The 17,769-nt window shown below is 39.1% G+C and overlaps 1 protein-coding gene across 2 annotated transcripts; it reads right to left on the reverse strand.

The window, feature by feature from the left end:
- Nucleotides 1–6,700: 6,700 nt before the first annotated feature.
- Nucleotides 6,701–17,481, reverse strand: LOC131780481 (uncharacterized). Of its 2 annotated transcripts, none has more exons than XM_066172126.1 (6): nucleotides 17,348–17,481; nucleotides 9,630–12,629; nucleotides 9,402–9,529; nucleotides 8,880–9,000; nucleotides 8,574–8,656; nucleotides 6,701–7,961 (listed from the first exon to the last, which is right to left on the reverse strand). In XM_066172126.1, exons 2-6 carry the CDS (start codon nucleotides 12,603–12,605, stop codon nucleotides 7,904–7,906), a joined length of 3,366 nt encoding a protein of 1,121 aa, XP_066028223.1. In that variant the 5' UTR covers nucleotides 12,606–12,629; nucleotides 17,348–17,481; the 3' UTR covers nucleotides 6,701–7,903. The 2 variants fall into 2 exon arrangements, with proteins under 2 accessions (XP_066028223.1, XP_058953068.2); XM_059097085.2 differs by lacking the exon at nucleotides 17,348–17,481 and adding an exon at nucleotides 15,837–15,969.
- Between the last annotated feature and the right edge of the window lie 288 nt (nucleotides 17,482–17,769).

A 17,769-nucleotide genomic window follows, 5' to 3' on the forward strand; every position in this document is an offset into this window, starting at 1 on the left:
ACGCAAGTTATTACAACGGGGACTAGCTCTGATCTCTCTTGGAAAGTGTGGGTCACCGCTTATAAAGGTGACACTTACGGAGCTGTCAATCTCTAACCTTCGTCATACTTTTACACTTAACTAGCGAATCACGCTAAACTATGCAGAGCGGAGTTCGCATACTAAGTAGATACCTTCGCGATGTTTACGCTTTACGAAATGTCTTTCAAACATCTCTTGGTCTCACGGTCAATTTCGGGTAAAACAAAAACAAGATTGACAATGTAAAAATTATAATAAACTTACTAACAGAATTAAAATCATACTTGAAAAAATATCTTAAGAGAAAATAGTCCTCGAAGGCTGTTGCATAACAGCGGAATAAAAACAAAATCTGGAGAAGAAAGGGCGTACCCAAGGTACCGCCCCTAAAAGAGCTACGTGCTAGCCGCCTAAGTTATCTAATTACAAATTCAGTGCGGAAGATGAAAAGTACTGCATGTTTACACCTAAAGTCATCTCTAAGTAAAAGAGGTGTCGAGCGTGCCAAATTACACCGATAAGACCGCCGAAAGGAATAAGAAATGATCAACTGGCTTATTATAATTTTTACTGAGTGGCTTGTGCTAATATATTTTTCCATTTATTTTCACGTTCACATAAGTCAAAAATCACCTATAATGAAAATTCTTGCTAGATGCCAATTTTTTCCTTTAACAACATGACCTTTTTGAGCTGTGCTTAAACTAGTTTTTCCGGTTGTCCGCCGGTCGTGATAGATTTAGCCGCATTGATTTTCTGGCAGTTCGCCGAAACTCACATTCCTTATTTGCAGATGAAGGTATTCTTTTCACATGTTATGACTGGGGTCTGTTAAGCGCTGATGGCATCTGCCAACTTGTTTTAAGATACCAACGGAAAACTCTTTTAAATCAAGTTTTAATGCACCGTATCAAATTGTGTGACTCTGGAAAAGCGGAAATTGTGATGTTAGCAAATAAGCCTACCCAAAGCATAAAATCTACTCGAAGACATTAGTACGTAATTTGATGAGTTCGACTTCTCAAGGCTACAGGTTACTTACCGGATTTTAATACGGTCTTGTTATTGCACGTACGCTGGACCTACGGGATCTCGTCAATATCGAAGTTCCTGAGTTGGAAGAATAATCATACCATCATGTACATGTGACTTTCACTCTCGGAAGCAGATTCCAAAACCTTTCCTGCGGTCAATGTACAAAGACTAACTCAGAGGACTATTACTGCATTATATAAGCTAACTGCAACGTATGCATAGATTCTCAAGATGTTTCGTAAAGGCTGTTTGCCAGATGATGGGCGATACAATTTTAAGACCGTTAACGCCTATATATATTTAGTCAGCCAATTGTTTCCTAAATGGGGCGTGTGGAATGCGCCTACACGCGTTTAATTTATTCAAAATACTCTCACAGCTTCGGCAGTTTAAATTTCATCGTTTTGGCAAGACCGATATTCAGTTCGTTTTAGTTTACTTGTAAACACAACTGCAGTATACATTACAGTTTATGTAGCCATTTCCAGGGTCGTCACAAATGTAAGTATCATTTTTTTTAATCGCACGCTAAGCTAAGGTATCGCTCTACCGCAAGGTTAAATGCGTGGTGTCGGCATGGAATCTGCTGTGTTGGCAGTTATAGCAATATTACGAAAGAAAAAAAAAGGAATTTCAGAGCTTAAACGAAAAGCTCAAAATCGTTTTACCATTTATTCATCACTTACTATGGTATTATGATCAGTAAAACAGTTTAAAGGCTTTCCTAGTTCTTATGAAAAATTTTTGTATCAATTTTTTTAATATAACTCTTTAAAACTAAATTAGTGAGCAGCACTCTGCGAACATTAGTTGTAAAACCTCTTTATTCTCCGACACGTTTCGTCTAACTTTCGTAGACTTCTTCAGGGAGTTTCAGCTACAGCAGTGACCCTAAAATGTTTTTCTCACCTCGCCCAAAAATTTTTCAATTTTTTCACAACTTCGCCTGTTCCTGTTCGCATATCCGGCCGAGCCTTTATGGTCATTGGCCCCTGTATATCCGCTACAATTTGCTTATAAATACAAGCGTTTACTGTTAACTCCCTGAAGAAGTCTACGACAGTTTGACGAAATGCGTCGGAGAATTAAGAAGTTTTATAACTACTGTTCGCGGAGTGCTGCTCACTAGTTTAGTTTAAAAAAAGCTTTCCTAATTATTATGATGGCAACCACTGTGTTCACCAGGCAACCAAATCTCCAATACTTATAGATAAGCAGCGTAAAGATGAAGAGGTTTATAAAACATAAGTCTGGTGATAGAGGACTTCGAAAACAGAACTAGCGCAAAAGAATGTGAAATAACACGCTCATAAGTTCTTAGAAACGATAAAATTCAAGTTATCAATTTAATCTGGTCATGAATAATTAAGTTGCAAAAACTTTCTCATCAGCTCTTTCCTTCCTTTTGTTGGGTGTTTCGGACTGGTTTTTCCATTCTGTCGATATGACTTTCTGTTTTTTTTGTGACATCTTAATCCGTTCGAAATACCATTAGTTTTTGTTTATTGATAACCTATGCTTGACGATAATTTACGCAACCCCGAATATTCTCGAAGTCTTTGAAAGAAAAAAGTAAAACACATTTGAAAGAAGGGGAATCCCCCATTTAATTTCTCTTATCTATCAGTCCACTTTTCTGGATAAGGCTATTTAAAGACCAAAGATCGACCTCCTCTTAACACGTCAAAATAAAGGGACAATCGAAGCAATTTAAGGGGCTTGTCGCACTAAAAATGATGCAATATTCAAAAGTGAGAAGGCCCTTGGATGTAACGACTTCAGAGGCCAAACGATTCAATCATTTTTCCCACAGCTGGCCAAAAAGATCCAGTCACAAAGAAATTATGATTCAGTCATAATGGACTCGCTGATTCTCTAATTTATTTGCGTTACGCGTGGTCGAGGGAATCAAGAGGTGTTGGCAGTTCAAAAGAAAGAACCTACTTAATTTATTTTAAAAACCAGTTACGCTTTTGGAGTTTAAATGATCTCTTAAACCTGCTTTTCATAGGCGTGGAAGCACAGGCGTGAGGTAATTACACCGGGGGAAAACGAACGTCGACAAGCACGGATACAAGCACAACGAAAAGGAAACATTTTGATCTTTGCGTTTGTGTTTATGCTTGCATGCGTCAAGCCTTTTTCACGATGAACTAAATGCTGTGAGCTTGCGTTTGTGCCTGGGTTGCTAAAGAACTGACCAGGCTAAGACTTCTCAACGAAAAGTAATGATTCTCTCAACCGGGAGCTTGAGATCAATAATGTTTCGGAGGTTTTCACTTCCCGAGATCAATACGTAAATTAATGATAAGTCTTGCTAAAAACTGATGACATGTTATGCAGAGGAAAGGAAGCCGACATCCGTGTTGGGAATCATGTAGCTAGGGCGGCTAGGGCGGCGAGACAAAATCCGGTTTCAAGTCACGCCTAAAAGGAGTTATCATCAAAAGAATCTTAAATTTAGCGCCACAACGATGGGAACCCGCCAACATTCTATTAGTAAAATCACTGACAGAAGAAAAGTAACTCCTCAAGTTTCCGTAGCGCTTAAGTCTTTATAAACGGATAGAAAAAACAATTTCTCGATATCTCGGTGTAACTGATAAATTTGGTATACCAGCAGTGTCATGGTTGACGATGCTATGGTATTTGTCTGCCTTGTCAGAGTGGCTACATGTCAGGGAATGTATTCTAAGTTTAGCATTATATTGTTATGAAGTATCTGGTTAGTTTATAATTATAGTTAGTCATTTAGTTAGTCAGTTCAGTAGGATTTAACCTTTCGTTTATATTTCGAATGTACTAGTAATGTATGAATTCGACTTTTGAAGTTATTTGGTCTATCTAAGTTTTGAGCTGTGGTGACGAGATTCCGAATCGTGACAGCCTTTTCTGACTTCCTTTGGTAGACCTGCTTAGTTTGTCTGCTACCCTTGCTTTGGACTCACACGAAAATTCTTGTTTTGGCTAACGCAGTCAGAGGTTGATTAAGTTGATCGCTAGGATTATGATAAAGTACTTTGTTGTTTATTTCGCAAGTCTTGTGAAAATGTTTGGTTTAGTGTTTTAACAACAAATGTTTAATCTCCCAAGGTCAGCCAGCTGGCATGCCCACCCATATCTGTCAATAGTAAATGTATCAACATGTTCTTTAGAGCTAACTTAGGAGAGTGGAATGAAGAGAAAGAAGAGCAAACCAGAAGAATGTAGACAGAGTGCACTGGAGTGGAGTCAAATTTCTGCTGTTAAAGGAAAAGTGTTCAGTGAAAATCAAATTGTGAGAGCCTAAGGGATTAACCAGAGTTACACAGAATGAAATAAGCTTGGATTTTAGTAGAATTACGTACTGGAAAACCAAATAAATAAAGAAAAAAGCGAAAAATATTCAAGAGTCTTGCTGTCTTTCATCGGCAATAATTTTTGTAACCTCAGCTGGCAGGAAGTGAAATATAGTAGACAATTTTGAAATAGAAATTCATGTAACTCTAAATTAGAAAGTTTAAGCTTAAAATAACTCATGTTTGGGCTCATGTTCTGTTCAAGCCTGTTAACATTATGTTCAAAAGTGACGAATAACAGAGAGAACGAAACAGCTATGGCAAAAGACTTTTTATGACAATTGTCACAAGGCGAAGAAAAAATTGGCAGGTGCTTAAACCAAGATAACTCCCAAAATTATCTTGGGTTCGAGTTTGTTATCTCCACTTGTATAAAGCAGTATTGCTATAGAACTCGCCTTTGTGAAGCTAAACACTCGAGGGCAGGAGATGTTTGACGCATAGAAAGGAATGAACCACATACTTTCTAAAGGATATGCACTTCTCTCTGGATCCTTCTCGAATTCGCTTCCATTTTCGCAAAACATACACGCAAAGATCAGAATGGATGGATTATGGCGACATCTACTATTCCCATCGAGTGAAGCAGCCCAAAAATAAGTGGATCTTAAGTGAGTGACACAAATGATACATCATCCATACAAATTTGGTTCAAAGATCCGTCTGAAACTAATCATCATACATTTTTCACGACTCTTTGATCAAGGGAAAGCTCTAATCCTTTTAAACAACTGTCACCCTTTTTACAAAAACAATTTTAAAAGAAATGCATAGGTAACAGACTGTCTAAGACAGTGATTTTGGTTAACTAAGATTTTCCAAAATGAATTCCGGAACCATGTAGGAAATAATTTTGTGATAGATACCTTAATCTTCACGATTTACCCGCTCAGATTCAGTGCATGGGAGCTTCTTCAAAATCATCCAGACACAATTTGTCGTTTTCTTCGAAGCCACTACACTTCCCAGAAATTTAAAGGAAGTGACGTAATGTTTAGTAGCTCGCATTGTCAGGATTAAGGTAACTATCACAATGTTTTTTCCTTTTGTGATTCATGAATCTTGTCTTAACCAAGGTAGTGTGTTATGTATGCACGTATAATCTTTAAAGACATAAAGCAAGCCGTCGCCGAAGACATAGCTGTCGGACGCCATCCATAATTTATGCGGTTCCCGTTTAATTCTCAGAAATATGGAGGAAGTGGTTTCGTATTTTGATGTAAATACTATGGCCACAAAGCAAGCGGAATGATGATAAATTACCCAAATATGACCATAACACATTTGACTTATTCTCTTCCAATCACACCCCACATTCTCCTCGTGCGCCCTGAAAAAACAGCATCTAGGTCCGAGTTTAGTCTGTAGCCAGGGTATGCAAGCTTGAGTCTTAAGCGCCATAATATGGAATTCTGAACCAGTAACGAGTTTTTAAAAATGAGTAAGAGGTTCTTGAGAGCCTGACACTGTTTCACGAGCTGAATCGCTTTAAAAAAAATAGGCACAGTAAATCGTTCCTTGAGCCAGAAATATCCAAGGTGGTTTGATGTAAGCCTATGGAAGTAGATAGAGCTAGATCGGTGAAGAAATGTACCAGAGTAATCGAGTACCTTTGGCGCCAAAATATGATATTTGTTCGCGGACATAATCTGCTCCGAGATGCAAACAGTTTTCAAAACCAAAGCTCGAGGAAAACTGCGAGCTTCGAGGAACAGAATACAGTGGTACCAAAGATCCATAGACATAGTGCATCATGTCACATACCGTATTCCCTTGAATAACGGCTTATTTCCTAAAAGCGCAGCATTTGAAATTTCGGCACGACGAAAGTTTGGAGACCTCGTTTAGACGTTAAAATAGTGTTGTTGTCACGGAAAACTGGGTCCGTTTCCATTGGCAAGAGGCTTTTACATTTTACTTTTGGTGACCCGCAGCTCTTGATATTCGGTTACCTTTCGAAACGAGGAAGGTTGCCCGTGACAACAGCGTTATTTTATGGTCAAATTCCCATCACCAGACTTCTTTCGTGTCTCCCTCAATTGATAATCGTAGTAATGAGGGCCACCCCAGAATATGCACCACCGCCAAAATTTTATGTCTTAGGAGAACTAGAAGCAGAAGAAGAGGCGTGCCCTTCCATGTTGGAGACATTAGACCCTAAGGTTAAGAGGGGATGCTAAGATTAAAGTTAAGTAAATATTTCACCGGTAACACACTTGAAAGGTGCGGGTAAAAACGGTTCCTCACAATCAATAGGTACTTCGTTACTGTCTGTCAAATGTTCAAACAGACAGGAAATGTTCAATTTACTAAAAACTTTCTGAGACAGGGAAAAAATCATGTATAATACGACTTGTGACTTAACTTCTTTGCGAAACCATACAATGTTTGCGTAGCGATGATTTGCATAGCTACTTGAAGTTTGAAAGCGCAAGGTTACATCAGAATGAAATAACAAACTACCTACATAACTATGGAAAATGTAAAACCTAAGAAAACTAAATACCTTCTATTTATGAAGGTTACCAGTTTATAATAAAATAAGCTTAGTAAGTAAATTTAGTCTCTAGAAATGCATCAATATTACTCGTTACTAACTTAATAGACTACCGAAATTTAAAGAGCAAAATCGCTTTTTCTTCCCTTCATTTTTGTCACACGTCTCCCGAAGGCAAAGAAGATGAAATTGAAACTCTTACAATTCCTTCCTATCCTGGTGTAACTATATATGAAAAAAAGGTTCTAGAGGAGCTTTATTTTACACAGCATTCTAATAACCGTAAAACACTACCAGGAATTTCATAACAACACCATGTGCAAAGTTTTGTCTGGCTTTAAGTGTAAAAAATTTCTAGAAGCATATTTTCATTTTAGATTACGGAAAAAAAAACAACCCGTTGCCAAATCTAATTTGCTGCACAGGCTTTGGACAATTTACTCTGTTGTTTCCTTACAATGATAAGAAAGATCATATTATTTTACAATGGCTTCACTATTATGATACACTTAGCCACCTCCTCGCCGGACTGATCGATGCCTTGCATACTTTTACACAAATCTTTTAAGAGATGAAAGCGGTAAATTTGGATATAAAAGCCATTGCATAGAAATCAATTTTACCTAAGGGGATCCTGCCACCCTCATTTCCCCTCTCCCCTCAGGTTTGCGTCCTTGTACAGTTAAGATTAAGATAACTATTACAATCTTCAACCCTAACAATCTACACTGTTCTCTTTACATTTCCTCTGATACTGACAATGAGAATTTGCTTGACAATCAAGAGCCTCCTAAATTGGTGATCATTGCCTTCATTCTCGTTTCATTAATCATTTGATTCAAGAATGATACCGCCAGTAGAAATAAGAAGCCATTCATTGTTAGGGATAAAAGATTAAATTCACGGCTACAATAAAGAATGAATACGTCAATCAGGACACTATCTAAAACATCTCAATGGGGAACAATTTGCCCTTTCTTGGAGTTTTGAACACTGGAGTCGAGGTTGTAATTCACTCATTCATTCCTGTCTGACTGTACAAAGGATGGCGGCAAATAGGACAGCTGAGACTGCAAATTAAAAGGAAATATTCAGGTGAACTCAAGAAAAACTTGCGTGGGAATGTCGCAATAAATTCTGGCCTACTTAACGTACAAAGTCTTTCAAAGTTTACCGATGAAGTAATATCGCTTTAGATACAAGAGAACTCCGTGACAACATGCATAGAGCGTCTTGAAACCAAAACTGAAATAATCTCAAGACCTAACAAAAGCTTAGGGGACAAAGAAGGATAATGAGGGCGTTAACCGGATTTTGTCGATTTCACCAGACTTATCCCCAGCTGTAGGCGAAAACGGTGGTCGGTTTCTCCGGACGTCCGTACTATTGATTCTTCACGCAGTTTCCAATATTTTTGAAGTTATTTTAATTGCGAAACCAACCGCTGTTTGTCAATAAATCACTCCTGCCCACTGGCGACCAAAGCTCCTTACGAGGGCACGGAGGTTTTTTTATTATAAATGCAAATGAAAACTGCTCAGTGCACTCTCATAGCTGGAGCAGGTCCACACACACCCAATCCAGAATTAAATACCAACACATAGTCAGTGCAGTAGTGGAGTGTTCTTCCATATTTAAGTTTATTCCCAAAAACAGATATAGCGATATTTAAGCATACTTACACGCCGTTCTGTATCATAGCAATAGCACATTCGCGGTGAACCTTGTGTGAGCATGGCAGGATCTGACAACCGCTAAAAGCATCCTGGAAATAAAGAATCGATCAACCAAATAAAAATATAGAAATTTGGATTGTGATCTGCTTCTCTTTCGTCAGATTTCGACTCCAGAAATGCAAGCACCTGACGTCACTAACGCGACAGGTGAATAAAACCAAACTTAGTGCAAGGTTAACTGCTTCGACTAAACGGCAAAACCTTTTAAAAGATATTTCTTATTCAGCCTTATTATGTAAATTAAGTAACTACCTCTAAACAGATGCAACACTCGTCGTGTCCTGAATTTGCTCGGCAAGAATGTCTTCCTTCCAGCCGTTTGTCCAGACAGACGTTACACACATCACAGTGGAAGGAGCGGTCCTTGTAGATACTGATCGGGAAATAGAAACATCACTTCGCAGGTATTTACTCGAGCACAACATGATTCGTTGGGGAAACAAATTTCGAACTCACGCTGATAAGCACCGTATTTCTACTCGATAAGCTGCAATAATAATTGAGGAGGAAACTTGTATTTTGTCGGACTCTTGTTCCTTTTTGAGAAACAACTAACAATGGGGTGTTTGATGCACTCCTCGATAAAGCATTTCTCTCTCCTTGAATACTTTGCTCTCGCCTTACAGATTGTGCCAGGATTCTTCGTACCTACTGCAACCCAAGTAAATAGTTCTGAAGCAGGTCAATAACTCCCTAACCCTCGTTCTTTTGGACAACAAGCATATCATTCAAACAAACGAAGACAAAACTCGTCATGAATTTTGTTTCACCTACCGGCAGATACCACATTTTTCGCAGTGATAAGGAGCTTTATCCTCCCCTGTGAAATGTTTACATACCCAGCAGAAATATGCTGAGAACCTTGTTTTGCATCTGACACAGGTGTGGGCGTCCTCGTTGATCTTAAAAATCAAACATTCGAAGTTAAATCGGTTATAACCTAAGTGGGATAACTCTCTTTCCTCTTATGCAAAATTTCAAGTCAATGTCATTCCTATTTACCTCTTGTTGATGGCTACAAACAGAGCACTCAACAGAGCACGCCTCTTTTGCTTTGGAATTATCATTTGGACACCCAGAGTTGTTATGACAACGATGACAAGGAAAGAACTTTCGGCAGCATGAGAACTTGACACGACAGAGCCGCTGATAATGTTCACACAGCCATTGTCGAACCCCAGCACTTGCCGAGTCTTGCGAAGGTGTTTCTTGTCCACCGCTCGTGGAGTTCCCCTCTACTCTTTCATTTCTGAGTTCCGCTTCTCTTGCTTCCCTCGCTTCCCTTTCTTTTCTTTCACGTGTAAGTTGTTGTTTCCTTGCCTGCTTATCTTTTCTTTTTTGCTCTGCTTCTTTCATCGATTTCTCTCTTTCTTGTCTTTCTTTCAACGTTTTCTCGACAAGACACCAAGCTTCAGCCACACGTTGCTCGAGTACGGCCAATGATTCGTCAGCAGATGTGTTTGAATTACTGTTTAACAGACCATGACCAGCTCCTGCACTCTCCCCGTCCGGAAGAAATCCTGGAGCGTCATCTTTTCGTTCAAATTGCGATGAGAACGTCGGCCTTTCGGCGAGTACATGTCCATCTGGGGAGATATTTGTAAACGGGAGATTTGCTTTACATCCATCTTCAAGGAAACTTGAAGATTGAGGTAGTCCAAAGGTCTTCGCTGGAACAGTTTTTGTAAAATCACGACATTCAGGAAATTTCGTTGAACTTGGAGAAGTAAGGTGGTACACTTCAGTCATACACCTAGATCTGGTATACTCGGAGTGGGAACCTGCAAGCACTTCTGAATCTTCAAATGGATCACAAGAATCCCAGCGCTCATCAGATGCATTGCACTCATAAGAATGACGTGCGAGGAAACTGGGATCTATTCCGATGTGATTTGTGCCAAAGTCATCCCCACTTGCATCCCTTTGTGAGCTGTGCCCTGACGGAAGATCGCTTCGGCGTCCACCTTTCAAACCAAAATATGTTTTTGTTTTAGAATTAATCCCGTGGGAATCTCCTGGTGTTTTTGGAAGGGCAACAGCTTGGGTATTCCAATCTTTGTCAAAGCCGCAAGCCCCATTTGTAGTAATGACATCGGGGTTTTCACCGCTGTCTGCAACCACATATCCTCCATGAAAAGAGGCTTTAAGAGTGTCATTCCGTCCACCACTGACTTCATTTGGTGTTTTCTTTATCTTCTGTGAGATACTGATTCCTTTGTTCTCATCCTTTTGGGGTGCATTTTCAAGGTGATCATAATTCTTGCCTCTACGGTTTCCTCGATCAGAAATTTTACCTGGTCCGTCTAATTCTTCGTTGCTGTCCCACTTGTTACTGTCTTCTCTAAATGATGGAATATCAGGGCTTACAACTCCATCTGCTGCGTCGCAAGGAAATTCTCGCCAGCTTCGGTCACGGCGCGACTTCAACTGAAGAACCTCTTGAAAGTCTTCGCACAATAATAACCTTGCAAGAGCGATGTTACATTGCAGCAAATCCGGGTGATCTAAACCGTAGCCAAAACTTGTCAAAATATTTAATGCTTCTTCAAAGCAATTTTTTGATGACAGGTTTCTTTCCATCAGAAAAAATCTAACACCTTGCCTATAGAGAAACGATGCATATGTTGGGTGGTTTTTCCCTAACGTTTCTTTGCAAATTGGTACAAAAACGTCGAGGAAAGATGCAAAGTCTAAGTTTTTTTCGTTTAAGTGAAAATCAACTAAATTCAATATCGTTGCGAACAAGAAGTCCCATTGGCATTTTCCATTACATCCGAGGACAGCTTCAAAATCGGTAAAGAAAAACGAAAATGAAGACATTAGTGACGAAGCAGACGATGAAGATGACGATGTTGATGACGGAGATGATGATGACGATGATGAAACTGATGACGACGACGATGATGATGACGACTCTGACCCTGACTCCGATGCTATCGAAAACGATTTTAACGAAGGCGAGAGTGGTGATGATAGCGATTCAGGCGAAAGGGAAGGGAAAGTCAAATTCTCCGCTATTTTCTCTGCACGAGCCACATCTCCAATCTTTTGATACGCCAAACAAATTTTTGAAGATATAAATTTCGAGAATATTGCTTCTTCGTTGTTCATCCTCTCAAATAGTGAATCCAACGTCCTCAGCTCCATGAGTGCTTTTACAGGTTTTTTGAGCTCTATGAACAACTTTGCTCTATTGTAATGTATGGCAGCTACCAAATGTGGGGGAAGAATGGGGTATTTGGCCTTCAGAATAAGACGCTCTTGCAACTTCACTGCAGCAATGTAGTTCTTCTGACACTGGTAAGCTAAGCTTAAGTTGGTTTGTATAGCAACAATGTTTATTTCTGGAGAGTCAGTTTTGTTTTTGTTTTTAAATGTTTCAAAAATCTCCAGCGCGCATTCTAGATAATCGGTAGCCTTGTCCATAACTCCCATAATCAGATAAACGTAGCCCACATTTGCCTTGGCTACTGCTCTTAAAATATTCATAACTTGCTCGTTGTCTTTAGGACATGGCGTGGCATCAAATGTGTAAAGAGAATCACATCGCTGAAATAAGTCTATAGCTATTTTATATTTATGCAGCTTGAGTGCAACAGCAGCAAAAACAATAATAAAGCTGACATAGAAATGGTCATCCTTATCTGCGATCAGCTTGGGGTTTAACAAAACAGCACCAAAGAAAGGAGGAGCGGAGCAATAACTCAAACACATCTCTTTACCTCGATCCACCAGCTCCTTTTCGTAATCAGTCGGGTTTCCGAGGCTATCTGGGGTTAGATTCAGGAAGTGCTTATGCCCAGCTTGTAAAGACTCTATGGCCGCTTCCACTTTGCATTGCTGGAACTGATCCATCGTTTCTTGAAATTGTTCAAATGTACTGCGTCTGGTCGACTGATTATCATCACATTCCAATTCAACCTCAAGATGGGATTCTGAAACAGCGTTTTTCGGGATCTTGGAGTCTGTTGCGTCCATCTTTCCATGTCAAATGTATTACTCCTGAAAACAAGGTAAATCTTAAAACCAAAATTCATCCACATTAACTGTGGACAAATTTTTGGTAACAAATCTGAGTAACACTGTACACCAATGCTTTAATCAGCTCTCTCACGCGCGTTACTTGCGTTCTCACCGCCGTCCTGCAGCAGGCTGGCATTTCGTCTTTAGTGACTTCCTAATATGTCCATGTGATATTATGAACATGTTAAGAGTCAGGCTGTCTACGAGAGGACCGGGCAGGCGTGACACATGTCATCTCACCGATTTCCTTTAAACTTTCACAGTTTACATTGGTCACTAAGTTATTCAAAAATCCAAAGTAGTTCGGGCTTCTGGCTAATCCCTGGGGTGTTAAAAGTCCCCACATCAAATTCCTGGGTTAAAAGGTAAACTTAGCTCGAAATATCAACGAATCTCTCTCACACTGACAGAATGCGATGGCCATTGGTTGTTTGAACCTTAAAGAAACAGTTTCCTAAAGTTGGGGTAATTTGATATAACTTCTGCCAATTAATAGCAGTTAATCATTAACTGTGTTAGGCAACTATTCCAAAAACAAACAAATTGGGTTTTTTAATCACAAATATCTCCAATCGACAACATTATATGTCGACAAACGTACTATCACAGAAAAGACCTATCCTAACAATACGTTTGAGGATAAAAATATTTTTGGCCTCTGGTGTTAATTTTGGCGATTTTTAGTCATAAACCCGTGTTTAATCACCCAATTTCAATTTGAGAATGGGATCACCGACGCTAAAGCTTGTGGCACTAATATCTAAAACAAGAGATGTATAGCTGCCAAATTCAGAGGCCAGTTATCATACAAATTCTGTAACGCTGACACAATCTGTTGGGAAAATGATCCATAAATGTATGTGTGAATCATACATTGAACGTTACAGAATTAATTTTAGTGATGGAGAGAAGCACTTATCAAGTAATGGGTTCTTTTCAACATAGCAAGTGGTCAGATAACAAGCAATGCACTGTGAAAGTAAAGTGAGGTATTTTCATTGAAAATTTGATTGGATTTTTCATTCCTTAGAGCGGTTGTAAATATTCCAATACAAACTCTTATAATTTCGCCATGACTCTTATTTCGCCAAATGATCATCTCTCAGCAGGCGCTTGGGCTGCCTGTGGTTCGATAATAAATAACTTATCAGTCGTTTTGGTGTGTGGCATCGCCGAGTATTTTTCATCGTCTGTTTTGTCACTCTCCCTTCGGCCTCGTAAAAACACCGCACAACTAGTGAAATTAGGGCGCGGGTGCAAAAGGCAAATTTTTGTTTATTTTGCGAAACAATCAGAATGTCACTAACAGCACGAATAGGAAATTGAGAATAGGAAAATAAAACGGTAAATAGAAAGTTAAAAGGGAAATATTTTTTTATTTTTTATTTTAGATTTACATATATTTTTCATCGACATCAAAGTTCTCTACCAAAAATGTTCAAAATTCAAAGAACGAAATGAATTGATGACAACGAAAGAAGTGACCTTTGAGCAACAGATACTGTTCAAGGACAAACCTACGAACGTATTTTCGCGCAGAATAGAGGCTATTATGTTTCTTATCCTTCAAATATTTTGCAGCGTGTGGGGTTTACGAACAGCTCACTGTTTTCGGCGTGGGGTGTATTCTTTTGGGTGTTCTCTGGTTCTACTCTATGAACAAACAATTATTTCTCATTTTATGTAACATTTGCATTATCGTAGTGAACGTAAGATTTGAAAATTGGCCAGCATAACTTAGGTGATATCCTCGGATATTCCTTTGTCTTAGCTGGGGAGTTGGCTGCACACTCGCCACCAATATTCATGCAAATTTTCACTTGAAACCTAACAGACTCATTACCTGCTGGACGCGCCTTATGGTCATGAAATTATTCTTTGATATGCTTTGTCAGTTTCGCTGCAGCCGCTAAATTGAAAAGCGTGGCAAGTGCTTTGTCTGATCGAGATTTCTCTACTGAGAAAACCTTCATTACTTTCGAAAAATAAAATGAAAACCTTTTTTAAATGGATGTTCAACTCTGGGTTCCTTTGCCGTTCGGAATTGAGTAGTGACTTGGACCGTGAAAAATTCAACCGCTTAACGGCTAACTTCTCAGAAACTTTCAATTTATTGATTTTAAAGTAAACATTAAAATAACCCTTTCATTAATCTCAAGAAATTTAAAGTAACACTCAATCACTTGTTTATGAAATGAGTAACATTTGGTTTTACAACATTCTTTAAGTGTCATGTATCACTTCTTTCGTTATCATCAATTTATTCCGTTCCTTAAAATTTGTCTCTGAACAGTTTTTGAAAGAAAGCGTGGATATTGATAATCGCCGCTGAAAAATTTTTCTATTTCGCACAATTAACATAAAATTTCAAAAGAAAACAGTAACATCCAAAACATCTGTTCCAGACCGTGCCCGGAAATCTGATCTGAAATGTTTTCCAAACGTTTTGAAATCGCGTGACATTAGCGAACGAACATCTTATACCCTAAGCGGAACTTATATGTAAATTTTTGACTGCAGAGCATTTATTAATCATTCCAGAACGTGCCCTGCTATTTAGCCGCAACCTTAAATAAATAACACGCTCTGTCTCAATTGCATGTCTGCGTTGTTGCAATCAAATTTGCGAACATTTGTAACCCACGAAACAAAGACTCATTCAGAAAGGAAGGGTAAAAAATTATTTTCGTCTCCTAGACTGAAAATCAGACAGTCAAAATGTTATTCAAGAACACCAGTTTCTAATACTTGTCTTGAAAATTCCTCCCACTAAAAACGTAGAAAGAAACATCAAGCTTTGAAAGTTGCAATGTTTACAAGCAAGTTGTATGTGAGAAACCCTCATGTGTGTTTTTTGAACTGAATAATCCCTTTGTCACGGGCCATTTTTGTTAGGCACACAACTAAGATGGCGCGTGAATTGAAGACAGACAAAGGTCGTATTCAGTTAAAAAAAAAACGATCACGAGAAAACATGAAGTACAGGGACCTGAAGGAAATATAGGCATCACACATCAGTAAGTCAGGCTTCGAGCGGGTCTTTCCCTTACAACAATCATGTGACTGAACAATTCTACGAGATGCGATCAGAATTACGATTTTCAGAACACGTCGAGGCCTGTTCGACTTCGATGAATTAAAGCGAAATGTAAACAATAAAAATTGACAAACCCCGGACAAACTCACCTACGTCAGCTTGAAAAATGTTTCGTGTGTCTAAATCTTTTGCCCTCTAATCGTTGGAGTAAGAGGACGTACAACGTTCACATCGCAACTTTGCCGAAGTGAACGAATTTAGATGGGCGGCATTAACGGCTTTCAATGCAAATATGCAAATTTGAAACCGTCAAATGTCGTCTGGAAGCGATAGTCGGGAAAACCCTCAACTTATGTTCAGTGAGACGTGACGTCATATTAGACTATACCGCAATCGTTTAAGGAAGATTACTGACCGAGGGATTTTGCGCGTACTTATGAGACAAAGATTAAAACCAAAGTAACGATCTTGAAATCTGACACAGAGATATAAATATTGAGAGCAGATAACTTCCGAGCTTTGATAAGAGCTTGGTGACGAATAACACATCATCCTTAGTACCGCGATAAGTTCGATTACCACCACGTGTTAAAGATTTGAGCGCACGCGTTTACCCCGAACGATCCAAAACCCGACTCGAGAGACGGTAGAAATGGAGTTTGCAACAAGAACAAGGCGATCCCCTTGTCGTCACACCCCTGAGCCATGAGCTTGTTGAATAAGACCGAAGACGATAAAGAGAACATAGACTGCAGTTTATAATCTCTTCGGAAGACTTTTAAAATAAACACGCGTGGGTCCAAGACGGGAAAAAGAGCCTCTTCGTGGTGCACATATAAAAAGCTACTTGGATATCTTTAGCCTCGTGACGTAAAAGCCCTTACTGCTGGATCTTGAGGAATGCCATGCACTTCGTAAGATCGTTTTCCTCGCTCGTTTTCAACTAGAATTCATAAATTGTAAGAAACTGGTTAAGTAGAATATTTGATTCGTTTGTAGAATAACAATTGAAAGCCTACATGCTCTACGAATATGTTTTCCTACAGTAGCGAACAGATTTCTGTGAAACTCGTTATAGCACCCGCCGCAGTCTTCTCTGTTACCATTTAGCTCAGCGGGTCACGCGAAGTCTGTTGACCTCACACTTCTCCCTCTAAACTAAAAGCTTAGGAATATACGAAGAGGAAACGGGAAGTCATAGTTAAAAATACTACGCGGACAACGCATGTGAAGACCAGTGAAGCGGAATATGTACCCTCACTATTTTCATTCTGAAGGAAAATACTGGGAAACGTTCACATATCGGCTACATGGTCCAACGAGATGTTAATTTTACACTTTGGTTAGTGTATCAACGACATTAAACGAGTTTGTGTAAAATTATTTGAAGTTTCGGTGTCGTTATAAAATCAAACTTCCTTAAGGAAAATGAGAAGACGTCGAATTTAAAATATATCACGCTACACTAAAATTGTTTCTCTGTTAACTGAAATTCACATGAACAAAATATTACAACGTACCAAACATAACAACGAGGGTAACTTTTCAATTCTAGCGAGCTGGAATAATTCTTTTGGTTATCAACAGTGTCATGTTAATTAGACTTTGCAATTGCAAGAAGCGAAGAGAAATGAATAACCAGTAATTAACAGACACTAACCTCTTACAAAAGGACAACGATCACTTAATTCACATCCTCCTGAATCCTCCTCATCACTATCAATTAAAACGCGGCGATTGGTTGTCCATCTCATCCAATGTATATTAGCTATGTATAGCAGCGTTTCATCAACAACAGGATAAGCAAACTAATGCGCATGTCCTTGTAACGAGGAAGCCTCGATAGTCTGCATCTCTCTCTCTCTCTCTCTCTCAAATGCAGTCATCGTGAAGAGCGTGGGTTCATGCTCTAAACATCAGCGAGTTTTTGAGTTTATTTTTCTCCTCCAGACATCGAGCTTATTTCTATTTCCTCTCTTTGATTCAGATTTCCGTCCCTTTGGTAATTTTTTTTTCGCGGCCCCCAAGTTGTTCATCAACCCTTTTCATTATAGCGGGCCCACACTCGTCGAAAAAAGAACA

The sequence above is a fragment of the Pocillopora verrucosa genome, chromosome 9, assembly GCF_036669915.1.
Source record: "Pocillopora verrucosa isolate sample1 chromosome 9, ASM3666991v2, whole genome shotgun sequence".
Classification (NCBI taxonomy): Eukaryota; Metazoa; Cnidaria; class Anthozoa; order Scleractinia; family Pocilloporidae; genus Pocillopora; species Pocillopora verrucosa.